At 44.5% G+C, this 20,255-nt stretch overlaps 1 protein-coding gene across 4 annotated transcripts in view; it reads right to left on the reverse strand.

Annotated features, from left to right (window-relative positions):
• Positions 1–8,823: 8,823 nt before the first annotated feature.
• The window catches only part of PAIP2B (poly(A) binding protein interacting protein 2B), a 168,605-nt gene continuing 157,173 nt past the window's right edge, over positions 8,824–20,255 (reverse strand). For all 4 annotated transcript variants that reach the window (XM_069632276.1, XM_069632277.1, XM_069632278.1 and 1 more), the window contains exon 4: positions 8,824–11,334. In XM_069632276.1, coding sequence (XP_069488377.1) covers positions 11,278–11,334 — 57 coding nt within the window. In that variant the 3' untranslated portion in view covers positions 8,824–11,277. The remainder of the gene's footprint in view (positions 11,335–20,255) is intronic.

Below are 20,255 nucleotides of genomic sequence, written 5' to 3' on the forward strand. Positions count from 1 at the left end.
TTCACAGGGCCAAAGTTGACAAAAGGTTGCAACGTCTTCCAGAAACTCTTCATGCAGTCCACATAGAGCTCCAGCGCTCTAGCCAAATCCAGCAAGTGCAAAGTGCTCTCAGTCGGCAACTGAAGAGGCGGGAAGAATACACAACACAAAGGGCTTGTTTAGTCCGACAGCACTTTGGCCATGAAAGAGGGGTGCATCCGTAGCACTACCCTCGTCTCGTGGAATATCAAACAAGGTGGTTTACAAGAGAGGGCCTGAATCTCTCCCACTCGTCGTGCAGAGGTGATGGCCACAAGAAAAGCTGTTTTCCATGACAAAAATTTCAGTGGCACCAAATGCATTGGCTCGAACGGAGGACCCATAAGCCTAGTCAAAACTACATTGCGCTCTGACGCCGGGTCCGGAGCCTTCTCCGGCGAGAATGAGCAAAATAGCCCTTTGACTAACTTGACCAATCAATGCGACCATAAGGAGATAGCCAGGAGATCTGGTGTAGCAGGAGATAGCCGCCAGATGAACCTTGATGGAAACGTGGGCCAGTCCTGCCTTGGCCAACAACAAATACAGAAGCAGCTGCAGAGCAGTGACTCGTAGAGGGTAGATCTTCCGCGTACGGCACCAAACGGCAAACCTCTTAAACTTGTGCCCGTAGGATTTGAGAGTAGACGAAGCTCTGGCCTCAGCGAGCACCTCCTTACAATCCACTGGGATATCATCCCCCAAATTCTAGTGCTGCAGGAGCCAGACCTTCAAGTTCAGCGACCCTTTGTCGTGGTGCAAAATCACGCCTCCTTCCCTGGCGAGAAGATCCACAATCGCCGGAAGCTTAACTGGAGGGGACGCTGATATGTCCAGAAACCATATCTGCCTCGGCCACGCCAGTGCAACGAGGATCATCCTGCACCAGGACCGTCCGAATTGTTTGACTAATCGATGAAGCAATAGCAACAGAGGGACCGCATACAGAAACAGTCTGTCCCAGGGGAAAGAGAATGCATCCCCCATGCTCCCCAGCTGGGGAAACCTGCTGACGAACCTCCAGCACTAGGTCTTCATCACTATCGCAAATAGATCGATCTGGAGGATTGCCCCCATCTGCAGAACAGGTGATCCACTCGTGGCAAGAACACAGCTCCCTGCTGAGTCAGCGACAGTTCTTCACTCCTTCCAGATTAAATGGGAGGAACATCCCCTGGGGTACAGCCCAGTGCCAAAGGTCCTGCGCCTCTTTGGAAAGTGCCGGGGGTTCTGGTTCCCACCTGCTTCCTGAAGTAGAACATTGTGGTGGTGTTGTCCATGAAGACCTGTACCACCTTGCCCTTGAGGGCCCAAAACACTGCCCGCAGCTCCAACGCGATGTGCAACGTCTTCTCCTCCGGTAGCCACAGGCCCCTTGCATGAAGACTTGCAGTGTACGCTCCCCATCCTTCCAGGGAGGTGTCACTGTGTTGAGTCGGGCTCCCAGAAACCACGCGTCCTGCGATGGAATCAAGCAGGACTTTGTATACTTCACTGAGAACCCCAGATCGGTCAAGAGTTGGACATTCCTCCCTGTGTGTTCAACTGCGATCTCCTTTGCACTTGCGTCCAGGTAAGGGTAGGCATGGATCCCTCGTAGACACAGCTGCGGCACCAGGCACTTGGTGAAAACCCTTGGTGCCAACTTCAATCCGAAGGGAAGGGCCTTGAACTGGTCATGTTGCCCTTGAACCACGAAGCGTAGGAACTTGCGGTAGCCCTGGTGTATGGGGATGTGAAAATAAGCATCTCTCAAGTCCAGCGACGATAGAAAATCCCCCTCTTCCAGCTGTCCTAGCACATGCTGAAGCACCACCATCCAAAACTTGAGACTTGATATACTTGTTTAGACAGCAGAAGTCCAGGATGGGCCTCCAACCGCCAGCCTTTTTGAAGAGGAGCTAATGCGAGTACACTCCGGAGCCCCAGAGCCTATTTGGGACGAGCTCTATCACACCCTTTTCTAGCATGGCTCGTACCTCCAGCTGAGTGACGTGGTTTTCCTGCCGGGCCACTCATGGTATCTGGGGACACTTCAGTTGGAACTCTAGGATGTGTCCGTGGGCGAGAGCGTCCAGCACCCAACAGCCGGTGGAGACAGTCTTCCACATGCTGACGAAATTCGCCAGCCGGCCTCCAAGCGGGGAGCTCGGGTGGGGGCCCCAACATCACAGCCAGTTCAATCCTGTTTTGACATTGAAGCACCACCATGGCACCAATGACCTCCTCCAGATTTGGCACGGCTGCTGTATTTCTCCTGGGCTGACAAGCGGAGGGTTGAAGCACCTACCCCGAATCCTTTGGAAGAACCCTGGGATTTTCCTCCAGAAGTCCAAAAGGACAGCCATCATTGCTGAAGCATGCCCAAGGCACGAGCCGTCAGTGTCCACCCTGATGGCATGAAGAGACTCATCCACAGTCTTCCTGAACAAATTGTCCCCGTCGAAGAGCATGTGCAACACCTTCGACTGAACATGCTGGCGGAAATTAGTGGCCATTAGCCAGCCCTGGCAAAGGCAAATGCTGTTGCCCATTTGGCGGAAACCTGTGTCGAAGTCCGTGGCCACCGAAAATGACGTGGTCCAATGCCACCTCGCCTTCCTGTAGGATCTCCAAAGCTTACGCCCTCTTGTCGTCGGGAAAGAATTCCAGGAGAGGAGCAATCTTGAACCAAAGCCCCCTGTCGTAAGGAGCCATGATGGCAAGGGCATTTGCAGCCGTGATGGTCGCTGCTGCAGACCTTATAACTTCGCCCACATGGCATCCAACTTCTTCCCCTCACGAAGGCGAAGGGTGGAAAGGAGGCAGAGGGTAACTCTCCTCGTCTTGGATGGTGGTTCCTCCGATGGTCCCGGCGGCGCGGGTGGGGCCACCGGCGCGAGAGGCATCCTCGTCCAGATCTCAGAGCATAGGGTATACATAGCAGTGAGAATGTCCACCGATAGCTCCAGGTGGTTGTGACAACGGAGACAAGGGTATTTGCGGCTTAGGCTGGTCCTCCAAGCCATCAACACCCTGTTGCTCCTTGTAGGTCTCCTTGTCTCCACCCTCGTCGGGATCTTTCCCGTAGGGCCTGCTCTCGACACATTCCTCCCGGAGGGTCCAAATTGGTAAGCTCCTCAGAGGAGATATCCAAGCCCTGATGGGCTACTGTGCTTCTCCCCACCCCCTTCTCTGCGACCAAGGGAGACAGTTTTGGGGAAGTTATAGGCAACTTCTCCAGTGTCTTTCCAGGGGGTTGAAAAGAGGACTCCCTCTGGCAGGCAAGGATACTCTGGCCTTAGGGGCTGTGCCCTGCAGATCCGCCACAGCGGCCTTCATGAGGGATGCATCACTCCTTCGATGGAAGGATGTACCTCAGATGTACCTGGGACTTCACAACCTTCGCTGAGCCCGAGGACTTCTCTCAGAGCTTTCCTGGATGGTCCGACTTCCTCTTAGACTAACTTGAGCGTTGGCTCGTGGTTGAAGACGCTGGAGACGCTGTCCTCAACCTGGCTGCCGCAGAGCCCGTTGCAACGGCGCTCCCGGTGGCGGTGGACTCACAGAGGTTAGCCTTAAATTGGGCTCCCGTGGGAGGGGCACTCTTAAAGGTCTTACAAGACCAGTCAACTTTCTTCTGGGCAGGGGAGGCATGCTGCCAGGACCCACCCAGAGCAGGCACCTTAGCCTGCAGCCACTCGTTGCTCAAAGAGTTTGAGTAAATTAGCTATGTGAAAGGGAGCATAGGTGTGGTTCCATCAGTCGTGTAAAGTAGAACTTTCATAGAGCCCAGCAGTAATTCATAAACTGCAAATACATGAGAGATGTCACAGCAGAGGTTCCAGAATCCTGAGGTATGACTCATTTCAGCTGCTTCAGGACTAGTCCTAGCAACTAACATAAGGTCAGATGTAGGAATCCCATCTTTTCGTGGGCCAGATTCTAATAACATACACCTTACTATTCAAACATTTGGCAACCATCCAATCAGTGATTGCAGTGGATTCAAAACTTTCCGCAGGAACACAGCCAGGTTGTAGATTCGGCAGTCAAACTGAGCCATCAGTATTCATAAACCACATGTCAACTAACAGAACAGGTTATGTATACAAGGCCATCCTAAATGAGAATCACCATGGCCACAGATGAGATTTAAGAATGCCAGGCCAAGAGCATATACAGGTCAGTCAACCACTTGGGTGTCCTATTAAAGTACTGAATGCCAAAGGTGAGTCAATTTGACCTAAAACAAAAGGGTCACATTTTTTTAAAAAAAATATATTTTTTGGGGGTTTCTGTTTTGGGAAATAAAGTTTTTTTACCACAAAAAAGGGGGGTTTGGGGACTCCCCCCCCCCCCCCCAAAATAATAATTTGACCCTTTGGTTTTCGGTTCTTTGCATTCGAAACTTTGACCTAGAACCAACCACTTGGTCTTAACAAAAACAAGGTGTAACAATGTATTTCAAGATCATAAAGTAAAAGTTGAGATAAGAAAAATTAACAAAAGCAAAACTTAATTCCACAAACTGCTCTATGAATAATAGGCTTAAATCAGAGCCTCAAAAAAGAGATATCCAGTGATGTTTAGCAAACAGAAATTAGGTAGTGTTTGGCATAAAGCCTCTAGTTTAATGGGCCATCACATTTTGAATGATCAGTAGACAACAAACAAGGTCGTCCAGCAACTCTAATACAGGGAGTTGCCATGCTGCAGTTGTGTAGTGACAGCAATAGCTCTAGGATAAGTAGGAAGAGAAAATGTTAAAATAAAAAGTTCACTTTAAAGGGATAGTCCAGAAAAAGAAAAAAAAAAAAAAAAAAAAAAAAATTTAAAAATAGATAGGCAACATTAAAAAATAATACTAGCACTTTTTTTAAAAAAACTTCCTATGTGAAATTTTGAGCTATTCAAGCTCAAAATTCGCAAAAGCAAGCACATGGGCGCATCCATTTTGTGAAATGGATGCCCGCCTGTGCTGGGTTTTGCGGCACTAATGAAGGAAAAGCCAGCCAGCTGTAGTAAACGAAAGCTACCGCTGGGTGGCTTTTCCTTCACTGGTGCTGTACGCGGAGGACCGGGGACCGGAGACCAGAGCAGGAAAGCTGCAGCTGAATCTCGGTAAGTGCTATTTATTTTTTTTTTAAAAAAATAAATTAGCACTAGCTGCATTTTTCTTTCTAAGTTTTGCGTGGTGGAGGAGCCCGGAAAACTTAGAAATAAAACCGCAGCTTTAAAAACGTATTTATGTTTGCGGTCGCTTTTGAAGCGACCGCAAACAAATACAACGTTGTGTTTGAAAATGCTGCGGTTTTTCTTTCCAAGTTTCTCATGCTCCTCCGGCTCGGAGGAGCCTGAGAAACTCGGAAAGAAAAACCGCAGAATTTTCAAACACAACCGCGTTGTGTTTCCATGCCGCAGTGTTTCTGCCTACAGCTGATTTAATTTCCCCATTTGGGGCTCTCGGGCTCCCCACGGGGGGGCCCCGAGAGCTCCAAATGGGAAATGGTGCAGTGTTTCTGCTTAAATCTGCCTTCCCATTTGGGGCTCTCGGGCCCCCCATGGGGAGCCCGAGAGTCCCAAATGGTAGGGCAGAAACACAACTGTGTTGTTTTTCTGCCTGCCTTGGCTTTCACTTTGGGTCTTCGGTGCTCCCCTGTGGGAGCACCGGAGACGCAAAGTGATAGCCACAGCAGGCAGAAACACAACGCGGTTGTGTTTGAAAACGCTGCGGTTTTTCTTTCCGAGTTTCTCAGGCTCCTCCGAGCCAGAGGACCCTGAGAAACTTGGAAAGAAAAACCGCAGCGTTTTCAAACACAATGTTGTATATGTTTGCGGTCGCTTCAAAAGCGACCGCAAACATAAATACAACGTTTTTAAAGCTGCGGTTTTATTTCTAAGTTTTCCGGGCTCCTGCAGCCCGGAAAACCTAGAAAAAAAAAAACCACAGCTAGTGCTTTTTTTTTAAAAAAACAAATAGCACTTACCGAGATTCAGCTGCAGCTTTCCTGCTCTGGTCTCCGGTCCCCGTCCTCCGCGTACAGCATCAATGAAGGAAAAGCCACCCAGCGGTAGCTTTTGTTTACTACAGCTGGCTGGCTTTTCCTTCATTAGTGCAAAAGCCAAAGCCAGCACAGGCAGGCATCCATTTCACAAAATGGATGCGCCCATGTGCTTGCTTTTACAAATTTTGAGCTTGAATAGCTCAAAGTTACATAGGAAGTTAAAAAAAAAGTGCTAGTATTATTTTTAATGTTACCTATCTATTTTTAAAATAAAAAACTTGGGGTATAGAAAGATCCTATAGGGACCCATATTAGAAGTTACCTCCTACACCATCAACCCAGTCATATCCTTGATCTTTTGCCATTTCATCTATCCAGACTCCGCAGACGTGTCAGAATGATCCTGGGTCTGAATGACTAGGACCAGGGTGACATTTGCATAAGAGAAACAAATGCAAAGTATGAGCTGTGCGAGAAGTGTCACAACGAAAACAAGGCAGCATGGCAAAGCCCTGGGGACACCACAGAGAAGCTGAACCTGGACGTAAAAGGGAGCAAGTGCAACAGAAACCCTCAAACCAGACCCAAAATTCCAATACAAATGTTGCAAATCCTAAAAGGATTGCATTATCAACAGTGTCAAAGGCAGCTGAACGGGATAAGCACAGAGATGCTACTTAGAGAGGGGGGCAGAGGGCAGAAATAGAACTGATTGTGTCCCCGTCAGGCAACAAAATAACCTGTAAAGTACACAAAGCATCAGTAAAGTTAAGGAAATCAAGACACTTCCGAATAAGCACAAATTCAAACACTAAAATATTGGAAGGAGCATAATGGGTCAAGGAGTAGCCAGAACAATGGAGTCTAGCAAAGGCTTTGACAACAAAGGAAGTGTGGACACAGGGCTCTAGGAATTACCAGATAAGACCGCCGATTTCAGCTGAGCAACTCCGTAGGATGACAGTTTTAGGGGGAACAATAACTAAATAAGCAGTGTGACTAAAAAGGACGGAATGGGAGATTGGGATCAGATGCATGATTTGTTTGCTAGAAAATAAAGATTTAAGTCTGAAGGGGTGGATGTGAAATCAGCTACGGATAGCCCATTTCTAAAATGTAATCATCCTCGACTTCGAAGCCAAGTTCCAAAGAACCTGGCAGCCAATCAGTTTATTCTCAGGGTAATAACTTTGAGATGCATCCAGAGGAGAAACCAAATACTGAGAGACCCACAGTGTGTTCAGACGGAACACACATCGAAGCAGATATGAGGTCACTGGCAAAAGCCACTGAGGAGCAGAAACGAAAAGCAACTAGGCAAACTACATACAGAAAACAAAAACCCAAGACTGACTATTTGGAGAAAGTATCAAATCAAGCAATCGAGAAAACGTAGACTGCCTATTTCAAAAGTGAGGGACTCCTGTGTTGCTTGATTTTTAAACAGGCCTTCGTCCGCATTAATGAGCTTACCGAAATATTTGATTAAACAAGCCTGATCAAACGTGTTAAACAAATTGAAACTAATGCATAAAAGTTGTAACAAAAACCAAGAATTATTTGTTTTAAGCAAAAGTGACGCAGGCTAAGAAACCAAGTTATCAAAGACCAAGAACCATTTTTCTTAGTCCAAAGCTGGTCAAATGTACTTTTGTCTTCTTAGAAGTCAAACTTCATAAAAAGTGTCAGAGCTTCCTGGTTAGAATAAAGTCTTACTATAGACCAAGAGAAGCAAATAAAAACAGTTTGCCAATACAGGTCATGAACAGGTCAGGTTAAAGAGCCACGTCTCTGCTGTTTGCTATAAACAAACTTTCAATAAGGGTAATTGTGATAATGGTAGGGGCATAACATCGAACCAAAACAAGGATCAATGTGAAAACCTACACTAGAAGCAAGGTCGAGAGGCTATCCAATAGAAGCTGGCACAGAAAAAGCCTCGCCAAATGCAGAGTCCTCATACATGAATAACACTGGGATATTTTGGAGGCTGTGCAGGCCTCATGAATCCCAAGGAGACCCACAAAGGAAGTAATAGAAACATTATTGCAAGTTGTGACCAATTCAATTAATGTCTTCACTGTTTACATTTCGAGCGCAGACCTGTTTATTTGCAAGGGAATCCAGTTACAGAAGGTGTATTAATATATTCTTGAAAAGGGTAAATTAAAATATTTATGGGGATAAACATTGTAAAGTTTTACCTATAAAAAGGCCAGTGAAACTGCAAAATAATAAAAATAAAATTTTGGTTTTCTTCACAGCTCGTAGATAATTGCATCAGAGCTACCTAAAATCGCAATGACATGTCACGCTGGATGCCTTCAAGGCCTGGAATTTTAGAAAATACTTGATACCAAGCTAGAGCCCCAGGCAAAATGCAGCCCAAAAGCTAAAAACAAAAATAAAACTCACATTTGATCATCCAGCGAGTATCTATCACTTTGCTATTACAATATAAACCACCACTTTAAAGTATTAAAATAAAGTGATCAGTTTGAGGAGCAAGGTCAACACTGCTTAATGGGACACCGGAATCAATAATAGGCCAATATGTTTTAATTGATGTCCGTTACTAGAGTATCCATGTAACTGAATATTTTTGGTATTACCAAATTCCACATAAATCCATTTTATGGCCTTGCAGAAATTAAACGACCTGCTCTGGCAGATTTAAAACGTGAAGGTTTAACACATCAGCGAGGACTACCGTTATTGAGCTGTCTGGCTTACAGTATCTGATTGAACATGTAATACTACGGCCATGCATTTTCTCAGTAACACAGATGGGAAACACAAACCAACAGCTGAAGACTAGTTTCAGGGCTTACAAGTGAAACTGCATGATTTTCTTTATTTGCTTGAAACAGTCGTGTGGCGGTAGCCCAAGATGCTCAGACACCCACCCATGCAGGAACTACTTCTCCAATGCAGTGAATTGTAACATTTCCCCCATTTCAAACTCCAGTCCAATTAATAGAGTCCTCCACAAAAAAAATGCAATATCTGTACAGGTTTAATGTTACTAAAAAGATTTGACGGCTGGAGTTATCCCATTTGCTTTCAAGTGAGACAATCTTGTCTGGCAGTGTGGACGTCCTGTTCGTTCACTCCTTTTTCCTCCAAAGCTACATTCATTGCCCAAATACAAGCTGTACATAACAGATTAAAATAAAATATTCCATTACTCCAGACATGATGCAAATAACAAAAAATGCTAGGTCTCCCCTGCAGTCCCATTCGCAAAATGCACCCTTCAACAAGAAACTTCACCCACCAACCAGCAGGAGGTTCTCGTTAGTAGAGGAGTGATGTTGCACACTGTAGTAAGAGTCAATGCTGTAATTGCAGACATTATATAAATCACAACTGCCTTCACCATTATATATTGCACTCCGGAAAGCTGCATTATTGGGAATGCCACCACTTACATATTCATGTTATTCCTTTAAAATGTTGCCAATTTAAAGGACTGCACAACACTGGGTTGAAATTTTTCAGATAAGGGCATCTTGCACTTACTCCAAGACACCAACTGAGCCAATTGCCAGTGCAATTTGGATTTTGCTCAGTTCCTTGGAATTAAAGTTAGAGATTACATGGTAAATGCAACCAGGCAACATTTGATTAAACATTTTTTTAGTTTGACAACTGTGGCAGTTAAATCAAACACCATGAATAATAGTAGACAGTCACAGCAGTAGTTTTTCGTGACATACAGAGGGAGTTGGCAGTGGCAAATATGATGAAACCTGCAATTAAAAGGTTAGTCATGCAGATCATTTAAGAGCAAATAAACATTAACTTGCAAAGGCTGCACCTCTGGCATTTAATACAATCTGTAGGGCCCTAACCAGAGAACAAATGCACAGAAAGCCATGCTTATTTTCTGATGGGCAATTTTTGTGAACAAACACTGGAAACAAGACCCAAGATTAAGGAGCCATGTTAACCGAAAACCCCACTCAAATACAAGGCATCACTTTAGTTTCTGAAAGAGCCATGTGCCACCCCACCCAGCACAATGGAGCTACCGCCTGGTAAAAATGACCGACACTAACACTATTACTTTTCAAATTGTAAAGTCCAGTCGTAGGGACTATCCACACTGATAACCCATCACCTACATTCCTAGTAGCTGACAGTGTGAGATCACACGTAAACACCACCACATGTAGTGTCAGCGATCATCAATAGGAAGAAATCCTTTGCCAAAATACTGGACAGCACTGTAACAGATGCAAGGTTCCAAAATGTTCCAAATTAAAATATTAAAGACTATGGAGTCTGAGAAACTGAAGGGCCATCCATTTTTTTATGCAAGTTTGGGGAGATCACAGTTAAAAAATTTAAAAAGGTATTTCTCCATCAATTACTCATTTCGAATAAAAGTCACCATCCCATGGCCCTGGCAGCATGCAAACCTTTTAATGTTCACATAAAAGAAGGAAAAAGTAGCTCAAATGTGCACTTGTTCATAAACACTGAAAAATCGGAGATGCAGGCAGTTGTAAATAAAAATTTTGAGCATCCGATTAGCACTCCATTATCCCCAAACGAAATAGACTGTGGAGGTCCGTCATTCATTGTAACTGGGTAGTAACACTTTCAATGGGCAGGTAAGCCTGCACCAAACTTTCTAAATATAAATGCAGTTTAAAACGTAGTAGGGGGAACATCAGTGCCTCTACAGCTAGAGACACTAGTGTCAAGTATTGAACAGAACAGGCTTCAGCTGCAAGATAAAGTTGTCAGGATGAATCACTAATGATACTAGGCAGTGAGCAATGAGGAATCCTAATCTAGTCTGTGCATTTTAAAACCCACATTAAAGGACATCACTGGCAGGACTGTATTCATTCATGGCCATGATCTTCCTCTCCCATCTGAAGGCGAGGACAGAGGCATGCGTTAAGAAAAGTGAGGGTAACAAGCCATGATTCTACTGAATGGTTTCTTCAATAGCATTGCAGATAAAACACCATCAAATCTGTCCGATGTATAGACTGCAATCACCCTTACAAAAAAATAGAATATCTCAAGTCCGATAAGCATACTGCCAAAACAATATATGTAGTAAAGGAAATAAACAAAACCAAGCTTATACAAGATCTTCCCTTGTCCTTCTGTAGCACCCACCCTCCCCAACCCCCCCAGTTACTCGATTCACAGTGTCGAGTTCTCGTCATCCCTCCCAGCTTTGTGCAGCTTTGCCCCAGAGATTTAGGGACACAGTCTTTTTTTAATTTTTTTTTTTTAAGTTCTGTAAATTTCAGTACTTCACTCCTGGAATAAATTCCTTGGCATCAGGGTTCAGATTACTTTTGCTCTGAAAAGAAAAAAAACAAGCACTCAGTTTAAATTTAACACAAAACTGGATAGACTAGCTTCATTAACATTTGTCTGGCCATGCATACAGGAACACACCAACTAGATTTCTTGTATTTATAGAAAAAGGTACTAAAATCGAGCTCACTAGAAATAATCACTAAACGCAAAACGAAAGAGGTGTAAAACAGAACAGTACAATGTGGGATGCGTTTATTTACATACTGGAGTCTTAAGACACTTCACCCCACCAGACAGATCGCACAGAATCGGCTAAACAGTTGCATTTCTCCTCATGTACCAATATTATAGAAGCAAGTGACTAATAGACTATACATGATCAGGCTATTCATTATGAATCACACCTCCGGCCCATTACATACTAGACAGTTTTAAATGAGTATTTCATTCAGCTAAGGCTTAGAGAGCATGCATCACCAGAACTTCCACTTTAAAAATAATTCCCCATTCCAACTACAATAACCTTGAATTGATATCAGGTGTGCGGATGATCAAAGTGCCAAAACTCTATGTACCATAATTGTCAATTCAGCAGATGACACGTGCTGTGTGTGTATTCAGGGGAGTCACTAAATCAGTTATTTCTACATTCAACACTAGTTTCTCTAAAGTACAACCATAAAAGTCGTAGTTCCACTTACGGTCGACCTTTATCAAGAATATTGCACCACACAATTTTAACCATGTAAGAGTAATTACGTTCCTGTAATTCTACTGCAATTTTCTTTTATAATTTGGCAAGGATTTATGCATGCCAACCATTAGGATAGACACCAGCTGGTTAAACCCTACAGATAAAACCCTCATCTATCGGCCACTTTTACACCTTATAGACAAATACTGCCAAAAAATAAAAGTAGGGAGTAATACTCCCAATTTAAAAAAAATAAAAAAGGGAAATGAGTAACTTGTGCCTCTGCTTTTAACCAAAAGGTTCCATGGATGTGTTTGGACAAGTACTGCATGTAGTACCAGAGGAAAAAATTACTAAATATGGAAGCGGTCAAACTCATCTTTTAATATGCATGAATAACTTGGTGCAAAGTAGTATTCCTCACAAAATATTTGTTTTACACTTCAACATATATGTTTACTCATTAAACACTCCCACTGGGAATGGGACTCCTGGTTTTACTCCCTAAAAAATAATATTACTCCAACTATCAAAAATGGGGAGCAAAATATATATATTATTTATTTGCATATGTTTAAGACAAACCTTTACAAAACAAAATATTAACAAAGTTAAAATCATAACGTTTTAACATTCCCAAAACAATCTTTACCATAAAAAACAACAATGTTACATTTAAAAGTGAACATTCATCTTTCAGCCAGTGGGGCGACCGCATGCTACATTAATAAAAATTGCAAAGCTGACAGGCACAAATGTTGACAAAAAGGATAAAAACTTAATTCAAGTTCGCAAAGATTGGTTGCAGCACTCCAGGTCTTAGAATACACAAGATACACTATTACAATACATAGTTTCTTACAAATCCGATTTTACAAAATCCGATTTTACAAAAACCTTATTCAACAATTAACATTTCAGCAAAACAAATCCAAAACATTTTGAAATTCATCTTGCATCTACATAGCGGTCGAGAATTGCCGTATTACAAGGTGCAAAACAATGCATGTGCTAAGTGCAAAAGATTGCTTAGTGTGTGCTCCTTGGGTACTCGGGTCTACAACACAGTGTAAATGTGCAACAAATAAGTCACTGAAAGTCTGTTCATTAATCATTCATATTCACCCAACCCATTTAGAATCAATTCTTTGATTGCCCCTGGAAGGTTGGTGAGCAAGATGGTTTGAGACATTTTCGCCGCACATACATCTCATCCATAAAATGTTTCGAGAAGCTGGTATTACCAACATTGATTTTACCGAGAAACCTAATTCCGTCTAATTCAAAATAAGTACATGCAATGACCAGATGTTGGCGTTTCCATCGAATTCCATCAAATTTCCATCAGAGCAAAAGCAACACGTAATATCACCACCCTTATAGCCGTTTTTATCCCAGTATTTGGTACGTTCTCTGGTATGGAACGAGTTAAATTTAAATCTCATGTATAGATTGATCTTTTTCACACGGAAAACACTATAGGTATGCAAACCTTGAGGCACTCTTGTAAAGCAAGCATATTGCCGATGTAGACTATATTTGCCTAATGCAATCGTGTATGCCCAGTCCAAGCAGTAAAACTTTTTTTTTTACATTATCTGGTCGTAATATCAGTTCTTGTTCCTCAGCACCAATCTTTACAAGGATATGTAACATTCTTTCCAGAAATTTAAGCAGGGTCGGCAGAGGAGCTTTGCGTAACATTTGACCAACATTTTCATACAGTGAGTTGCTGTGAGGATTAATCAGTTTTGCGTAGTTATTTAGAAGTCTACAGTGGAATTTGGAAGCTACAGCGTTTATCCCTAGTTAATCACTAATGATTGGGGTAGGCAAAGATTTGGCAAGGCCCGAAGTCTCCTTCCATATCGGATCCTGTAACTGATTAAGAAAATCGTCCATGTCATCCAGACACATGTCTAGTACATAGAGTAAAATAGATTACATTTTTAGGTCATAAAATTAAATTGCTGGAATGAGGGAGAATTTACAGAGTTTTTTGGATAGCACTTTCATTTGAGAAAGAAGTGGTCTAAGCAATTTCCTCCACATCTTTGCTTAGGAAGTATCACACAGGTTATAGCCAAGATAAAACACATCAAGTACACATTCTACTGCAACCCCCACCCACCTCAATCATCCATCTCATGGTTTTGATTTTCTTCCGGCCTGCAAATGCAACTCAGTTTGATTTTTCAGCATTGGGATGCAAGCAAGTACATACCATGAAGATCTGCAGGTTGCGCTGGAGGCCAAAAGGAGTCTTGTCGAACAAGATTAAATCGTCGGCAAACGGCATCCAGTTAATGCATAGCTTGCCTAATTTTACAGGAAAGGTATCATGGTCATTCCATAGGTCATCCAGAGCACTGAAGTATAGGTTAAAGGAGGTTGAGACCAAGTTACAACCATGTTAAACCCCTATGGACATAGGAATGGCTTCCGTTGGTGCACATTCGTGAGTAATGCACACACGATGGGTGGTGTTTTGGTGAAGCATCGGGATAAGTAATATTGTACTGGGAGAACTGCCATAAATTGCCATTTTGCGACATGAGCTGTTGAATGACAATCACATGTCATATCAAGTGAAGCCATGTTTAGGGCCCACTTTCAGATGTGTTTGTGGTTTCAAGAAGATGAGACAATAGTTGCATTGAGTGCAGTGCCCATGATTTTACGGAAACCCATCTGAAACAGTGACAGGGTGTGGTTGGCCTTAAGAAATGTCTCCAAATCATTTAATATTAAAGTGGAAAAATCTTTGGATGAAACGTACATTAAAGCTATCTGCCTGTAATTACCCGGATTAGTGATGGTACTGATAAAGGATTGTAACCATGATTCTGGAACGGTTTTGGTCTTGAAAATTAAGTCATTTAATTTTCAAGATTGAGGCCCATAACAGAGAAGACACAGAATGGAACCACCGCGTTTGAGCAGTTAGACTTGGTAATGGCCCACTGCACATCTTCAATGTTCGAACAACATCCCAGAATTGAGGAATCCTAAACAGGACCAGTAATACGAATATACACAGGAGGTAGTAGATCATTCTGTGTGTAATGCGTAACCCATACTTCTGCGGGATTTGAAGATTCCAGAGACAACCAGAACACGAAAGGTTGCCCTCAAAGATCCCAGATCGATTTTCTATGGTCTTTGCATATTTTTTTTAAAACTATTTTCTGGTTATCAGCAATGTGCATCTTTATTTTTAGGGATTTTATTTTGTTCTTGTGCCTCTGTATGATTCGTTTTTTGTACCGTATCTGCTGTATGACTCTGAATCTACATGATAGTAGTGCCCCAATTCTTTTGTTTTTGATATTCTTTAATCATGCAACATCAGTTTTCATGCTTAGTGTGTGTGATGTTAACGCGGGAGAATTTAGGAAGATGATCGAGAGCGCTTCTAATGGCATAGTTGATTGAAATCTCAGATAATTGAATGTCATGCTCCAAGAGGTTTGCTCCTTCTCTGAATGTTAACTGACTCCTGAGTTTGGCAACACGTGACAATTTGTTGTTCCACTAGACTGCATTTGAGTTTGATGACCATATGATCAATGCTTGGATTAGAAATTTTCACTTTCTCACATCTGTTTAATAAATGAGCAGAGACGTAGTAAGTCAATGTGAGATTTAAGGTTGCCTCTTTGCAAAGTGAAATAGAGCACACGGTCAAATTCCACCATATGGATATCCCATTCCAGAAAGAACTACTTCCAGTTTTGACCACGAGAAGCAGATGCTGAATCACACTTACAAGTGCGAGATTTGAGTAAAACCAGCACTGCTTAGAAAATTACAGTTGAAATCCCTGCCAATAACCAATTAAAGCGGATTGCGAAGGAAGGCAACCTCAAGAAATTGAGTAAGTTGTTCCACAATTACAGCTTGTCCCCACCTTTGATGGATTCCAGTACAAGCGAACAATAAGGAAAGAGACCTTTGCTTGTAGAGTCAATTCGATCACTAAGAGCATATCATCATAGTGGTTGCCTTGATGTCATTGTTTATCAAGACCCACTTCAGATATGGAGGTATAGGTAGTATTAACCAGGTTACTCACCATAGTGGCCACCTTACTCCTAGTCCATCGTCCCCTTTCCTCCATACTTAAGGGACATTTTGTAAAAGCATCCAAAAATTTCAAAAACTTTGTAGTCCTTACTCTTCCTACGTGGGGCCTGGCACGTGGCTGTAACCCTGCCCATCTCGGCTCCGCATTTCGCCCAGCACGTCCTTTTCTATTGCTAGGTCAAAGACCTTTTAGCAATAATAGAGGAACCTTATTAGAGGGGACGGCAGGCGGGCATATGGAGGAAAGGGGACTATGGACTAGGAGTAAGGTGGTCACTATGGTGAGTAACCTGGTTATACTCCTACATCCCGTCCCCTTTCCTACATACTTATGGGAGATTCCCAAGCACTCCTTACAGGATGGAAAAAACCTCACTGAAACAGGTTGTTCAGCACAGCCTGACCAAACTGGGCATCAGCTCTTGAACCCGGGTCTAGACAATGTTTATAAAAAGCCGATGGGGAGGCCCAAGTAGCTGCCTTTGCGATGGTCACCCAGGGCACATTTCTGAAAGGCAACTGCAGCTGCTTTGCCCCGCACCAGGTGTGCATGAATACCTTTAGGAGGCTTCAGCCCTTGAATGGTGTAAGACGCCGTAATGCAGACCGCGATCCATCGGGAGATGGTCGCCTTAGAGGCCTGCTTACCATGTGGATTACCAAAGGTGACGAACAGAGAAGAGTGGGCACCACCATGTATTCAAAAATGTTCAGAATATTCAAGTAAAAATCAAATATTTCAAAAAAGAATATACATCCAATTGAAAAGGAGCTGGCTGTGACAAGTCTGGAGACACCCGGACTTATAATTGCAACACACGCTGGAGACCAAGTAATAATACTGGGTCACACAACCGCTCTCATATGGGGCCCAAGATGGGCACGTATTTATATCTGATTCACGACAATATGTTCAAGTATCCATAATATACCATACTTCTTAGAGAAAGGAAGATGAGTCTTTCTGATTCATATCAAAAATAATGTATCCATAGTAGTTCAAACAAAAGGCTATCACTAATAATCCTTACTGAGGAAGCAGTTGCCACAATCCACATGTATTAGACTAAAAAAGCCAATGCATTTCAGAAATTATTTCCTTAATCAGGGCGAGTCTCATTGGTGTGGTCAGTGGTGAAAAACAGAACGTCCTGCGTTCATGCCCACTCAGCAGTGGGTTGTAAATGACATTATGCACAAAGGCATGGAGAAAATCCACTCGTGCTTACAAGGAAACCAATCTTGTAATACACAGAGAGAAACGATCCTCCACTGTGCAGCTGCAGGGCAGTGACATAGACTGCAGTGTAGTACACTGATACCACTACATATGAGAGTGGTTAAGTGACCCAGTATTATTACTTGGTCTCCAGCGTGTGTTACCAAAGGTGACGAACAGTTGAGAAGAGCTCCTAAGTTCAGAAGTTCTGTCAAGATAGAACTTAAGAGCCCTTCTAACATCCAGACAGTGTAGAACCCTTTCTGCCTCTGAGGTGGGGTTCGGGGAAAAAGACCGGCAAGGAAATAGACTTGTTTAGTTGGAACTCAGAAAACACTTTTGGCAAGAAAGCGGGGTTTGTCCGTTTCACCTTGTGAAAAGCCAAGAAGGGATGTTCCACCGACAAAGCTTGGCGTTCACTCACACGCCTTGCCGAAGTGACGGCCACCAAAAAGCACACCTTCCATGAGAGGTGCTTGAGGTCCACCGTGGTCATTGGTTCGAAAGGCTTAACGCCGTCAGGACCACATTTGGATCCCACGCCGGATGCGGACTGCGAATTGGAGGATAAAGGCGCGTCAAGCCTGTAAAATGTCTCTTAACCACTGGATTAGACAGAGTGTAAGAACACTGGTCCGTAGATAGGTAGACGAAAACCGCCGAAAGATAAGTTCTACATGACAGAACGTGAACTCCCGACTCTGCTAGGTGGGATACAAAGGACAGTACCGTGTCAACTGTAGCCCGCCTTGGGTCCATCTGCTTGTCTAAACATCAATGACAGAACCCAAGCCATTTGCTTTTGTACTGGGACCTAGTCGAAGGTTTTCTGGCTGCCTGGATAATGCGCCTGTTATCCGCAGACAGGCCAAGATGTTCTAAAGACCTGAACTCAGGCACCACGCCGCCAAGCTGAGTGATTGTGGGGAGGGGTGCCACAGTTCCCCCTTGTGAAGAAGATCAGGTTACCGGTGACCCCCGATCGGCAGATACACTGACAGGTATTGAAGTTCTGAGAACCAAAACCTGGCCGGCCACCATGGGGAAATGAGCAGAAGAGAACAGTTCACCGAGTTATTCAATTTGCAAATCGTCTGATGAACTAGAGGCAGAGGCGGGAAGGCATAAGCCTCATGTTGTGCCATGGAATTTTCAAGAGCAGTTTCTAGAGGCATACAGAGGAAGCTTCTTGTTTGCCGCCGTAGCGAAGAGGTCCACTTCCAGAGTGCCCCAGTGCAGGAAAATCCATGAGAGGACCGCCGCCTTCAGTTCTCACTCATAGCTGACTATCGTCCGCCGACTGATGGCATCTGCCGTGACATTCAGCTGGCCCAGAATGTGTACTGCAAGCAGCCAAACACCATGCTGAACCGCCCATTCCCAAATCTTGATGGACAGTTCCACGAGCAGGGGAGACTTGGTGCCCCCTTGCTTGTTGATGGCCCGTGCAAACCCAGACCACCTTGTTGGCTATGATCGGTCTGAACACCTTGAGCGCTAGGAAGATCGCTAGGAGACCTGAAGATCCAACGTCACACCCCAGCCCAGAGAAGGGAAGAGTCTGTCGTGACCGTTACCATCAGGGCTGGGTCCTGAAACCCCGCCCCCACCGACAGGTTGCTGAGAGACGACCACCAGTCCAGGTCCGCTCTTATGGAAGCCGGGATCGTTATCAACTTGGAGTCCAGATCCACAGCCTGAAGCCAAGAACTCCGAAGAGCCATCTGAGTCCGCCTCATCTTGAGGCGAGCAAGAGGAAGCTCGCAAACGCATGAGGCCATGAGGTCCAGAAGCCTCTGGAACCACCAGGCTGACATGCTCTCCAGCTGCGCAAACATCTGACACGTGGCCAACAGATCCACCATTCTGTCCCCGGTCAGATACACTACAGTTGATCGTGTTCCAGCAAAAACCCAGATAGATCAAGTCCTGAGAGACCGTCATGGAAGAGAGACTGAAGATTGGAGGCAGCTTTCAGCGCACAAGGGCTGCGCAAGAGCCAGTCGTCCAAATACGGATATACATGGATACCCTGCAGACAAAGATAGGCCACGATCACTGACAGCTTCGTAAAGACATGCAGTGCCGAACTTGGGCCAAAAGGAAGCACTCGAAACTGGAAATGCTCCTCTCCCACAGAGAAACATATCTCCTGTGTGGACCCCAGATCAGGATATGCATGTAGGCATCCTGAAGATCCACCACGCTGAGCAAATCACCCATCTGCAGGGAAGACTATCTGGCCAGGCGTGATCATCTTGAATTTCTCTTGGGGTAGGAAAAGATTGAACTGGGAAAGGTCTAGGACGGTGCGCAGGCCAGCTTGGTTTGGTTTGGGCACCGTAAACGGCCAGGAGTAGAAGCCCTCCCCTCGCTCCCCAAGAGGAACGGGTTCCACAGCACTGAGGTCCTGCAGTTTCTGCACCTCGGGTTTTAGGGAGGGCAATCCCGACTGCTGGAAAGGAGGGTTAAAGGGTAGCAGAAGCCCGCCCGAGCGACTGATAAACCCACCTGTCGTTGGTGATGGTCTGCCACGCCTCCCAATGAGATGCAATGCGTCCTCCCACTGGGGTCTCGAGCGAGGAAAACCATAATTTGGCAGGCTTTTCAGTGGTGTTTCCACCTGAACAGGAAGCTGAGGAGCAGGAGTCTGTTGCTGCCTCCGGTGGTTAATACCCGGTCTAGGAAGCCCCTGAAACCAGAGGAGAGCCGGCTCTGCGACAGCGGTCTCTGGGTCCTGAAAGGGGTTTTAACCCGGACCGACAAGGACTTCGCTGTCTGAGTGCTGTCTTTCGTTTTGGTGAGCTCCACATCCGTTGTGGAATGAAAAAGCTCCTTACCGTCAAACGGCAGGTACTTCCTTCGAGAACTTTGTGGCATGCAACCACGCCTGTTGAGAGGTGTCAAAGACCAGCATAAGACCCCGAGCCGATGTGATGAGCCGCGGCCTCAAGCAGATCCT

Source organism: Ambystoma mexicanum, chromosome 6q (genome assembly GCF_040938575.1).
Source record: "Ambystoma mexicanum isolate Mex_15411 chromosome 6q, UKY_AmexF1_1, whole genome shotgun sequence".
Taxonomy (NCBI): Eukaryota; Metazoa; Chordata; class Amphibia; order Caudata; family Ambystomatidae; genus Ambystoma; species Ambystoma mexicanum.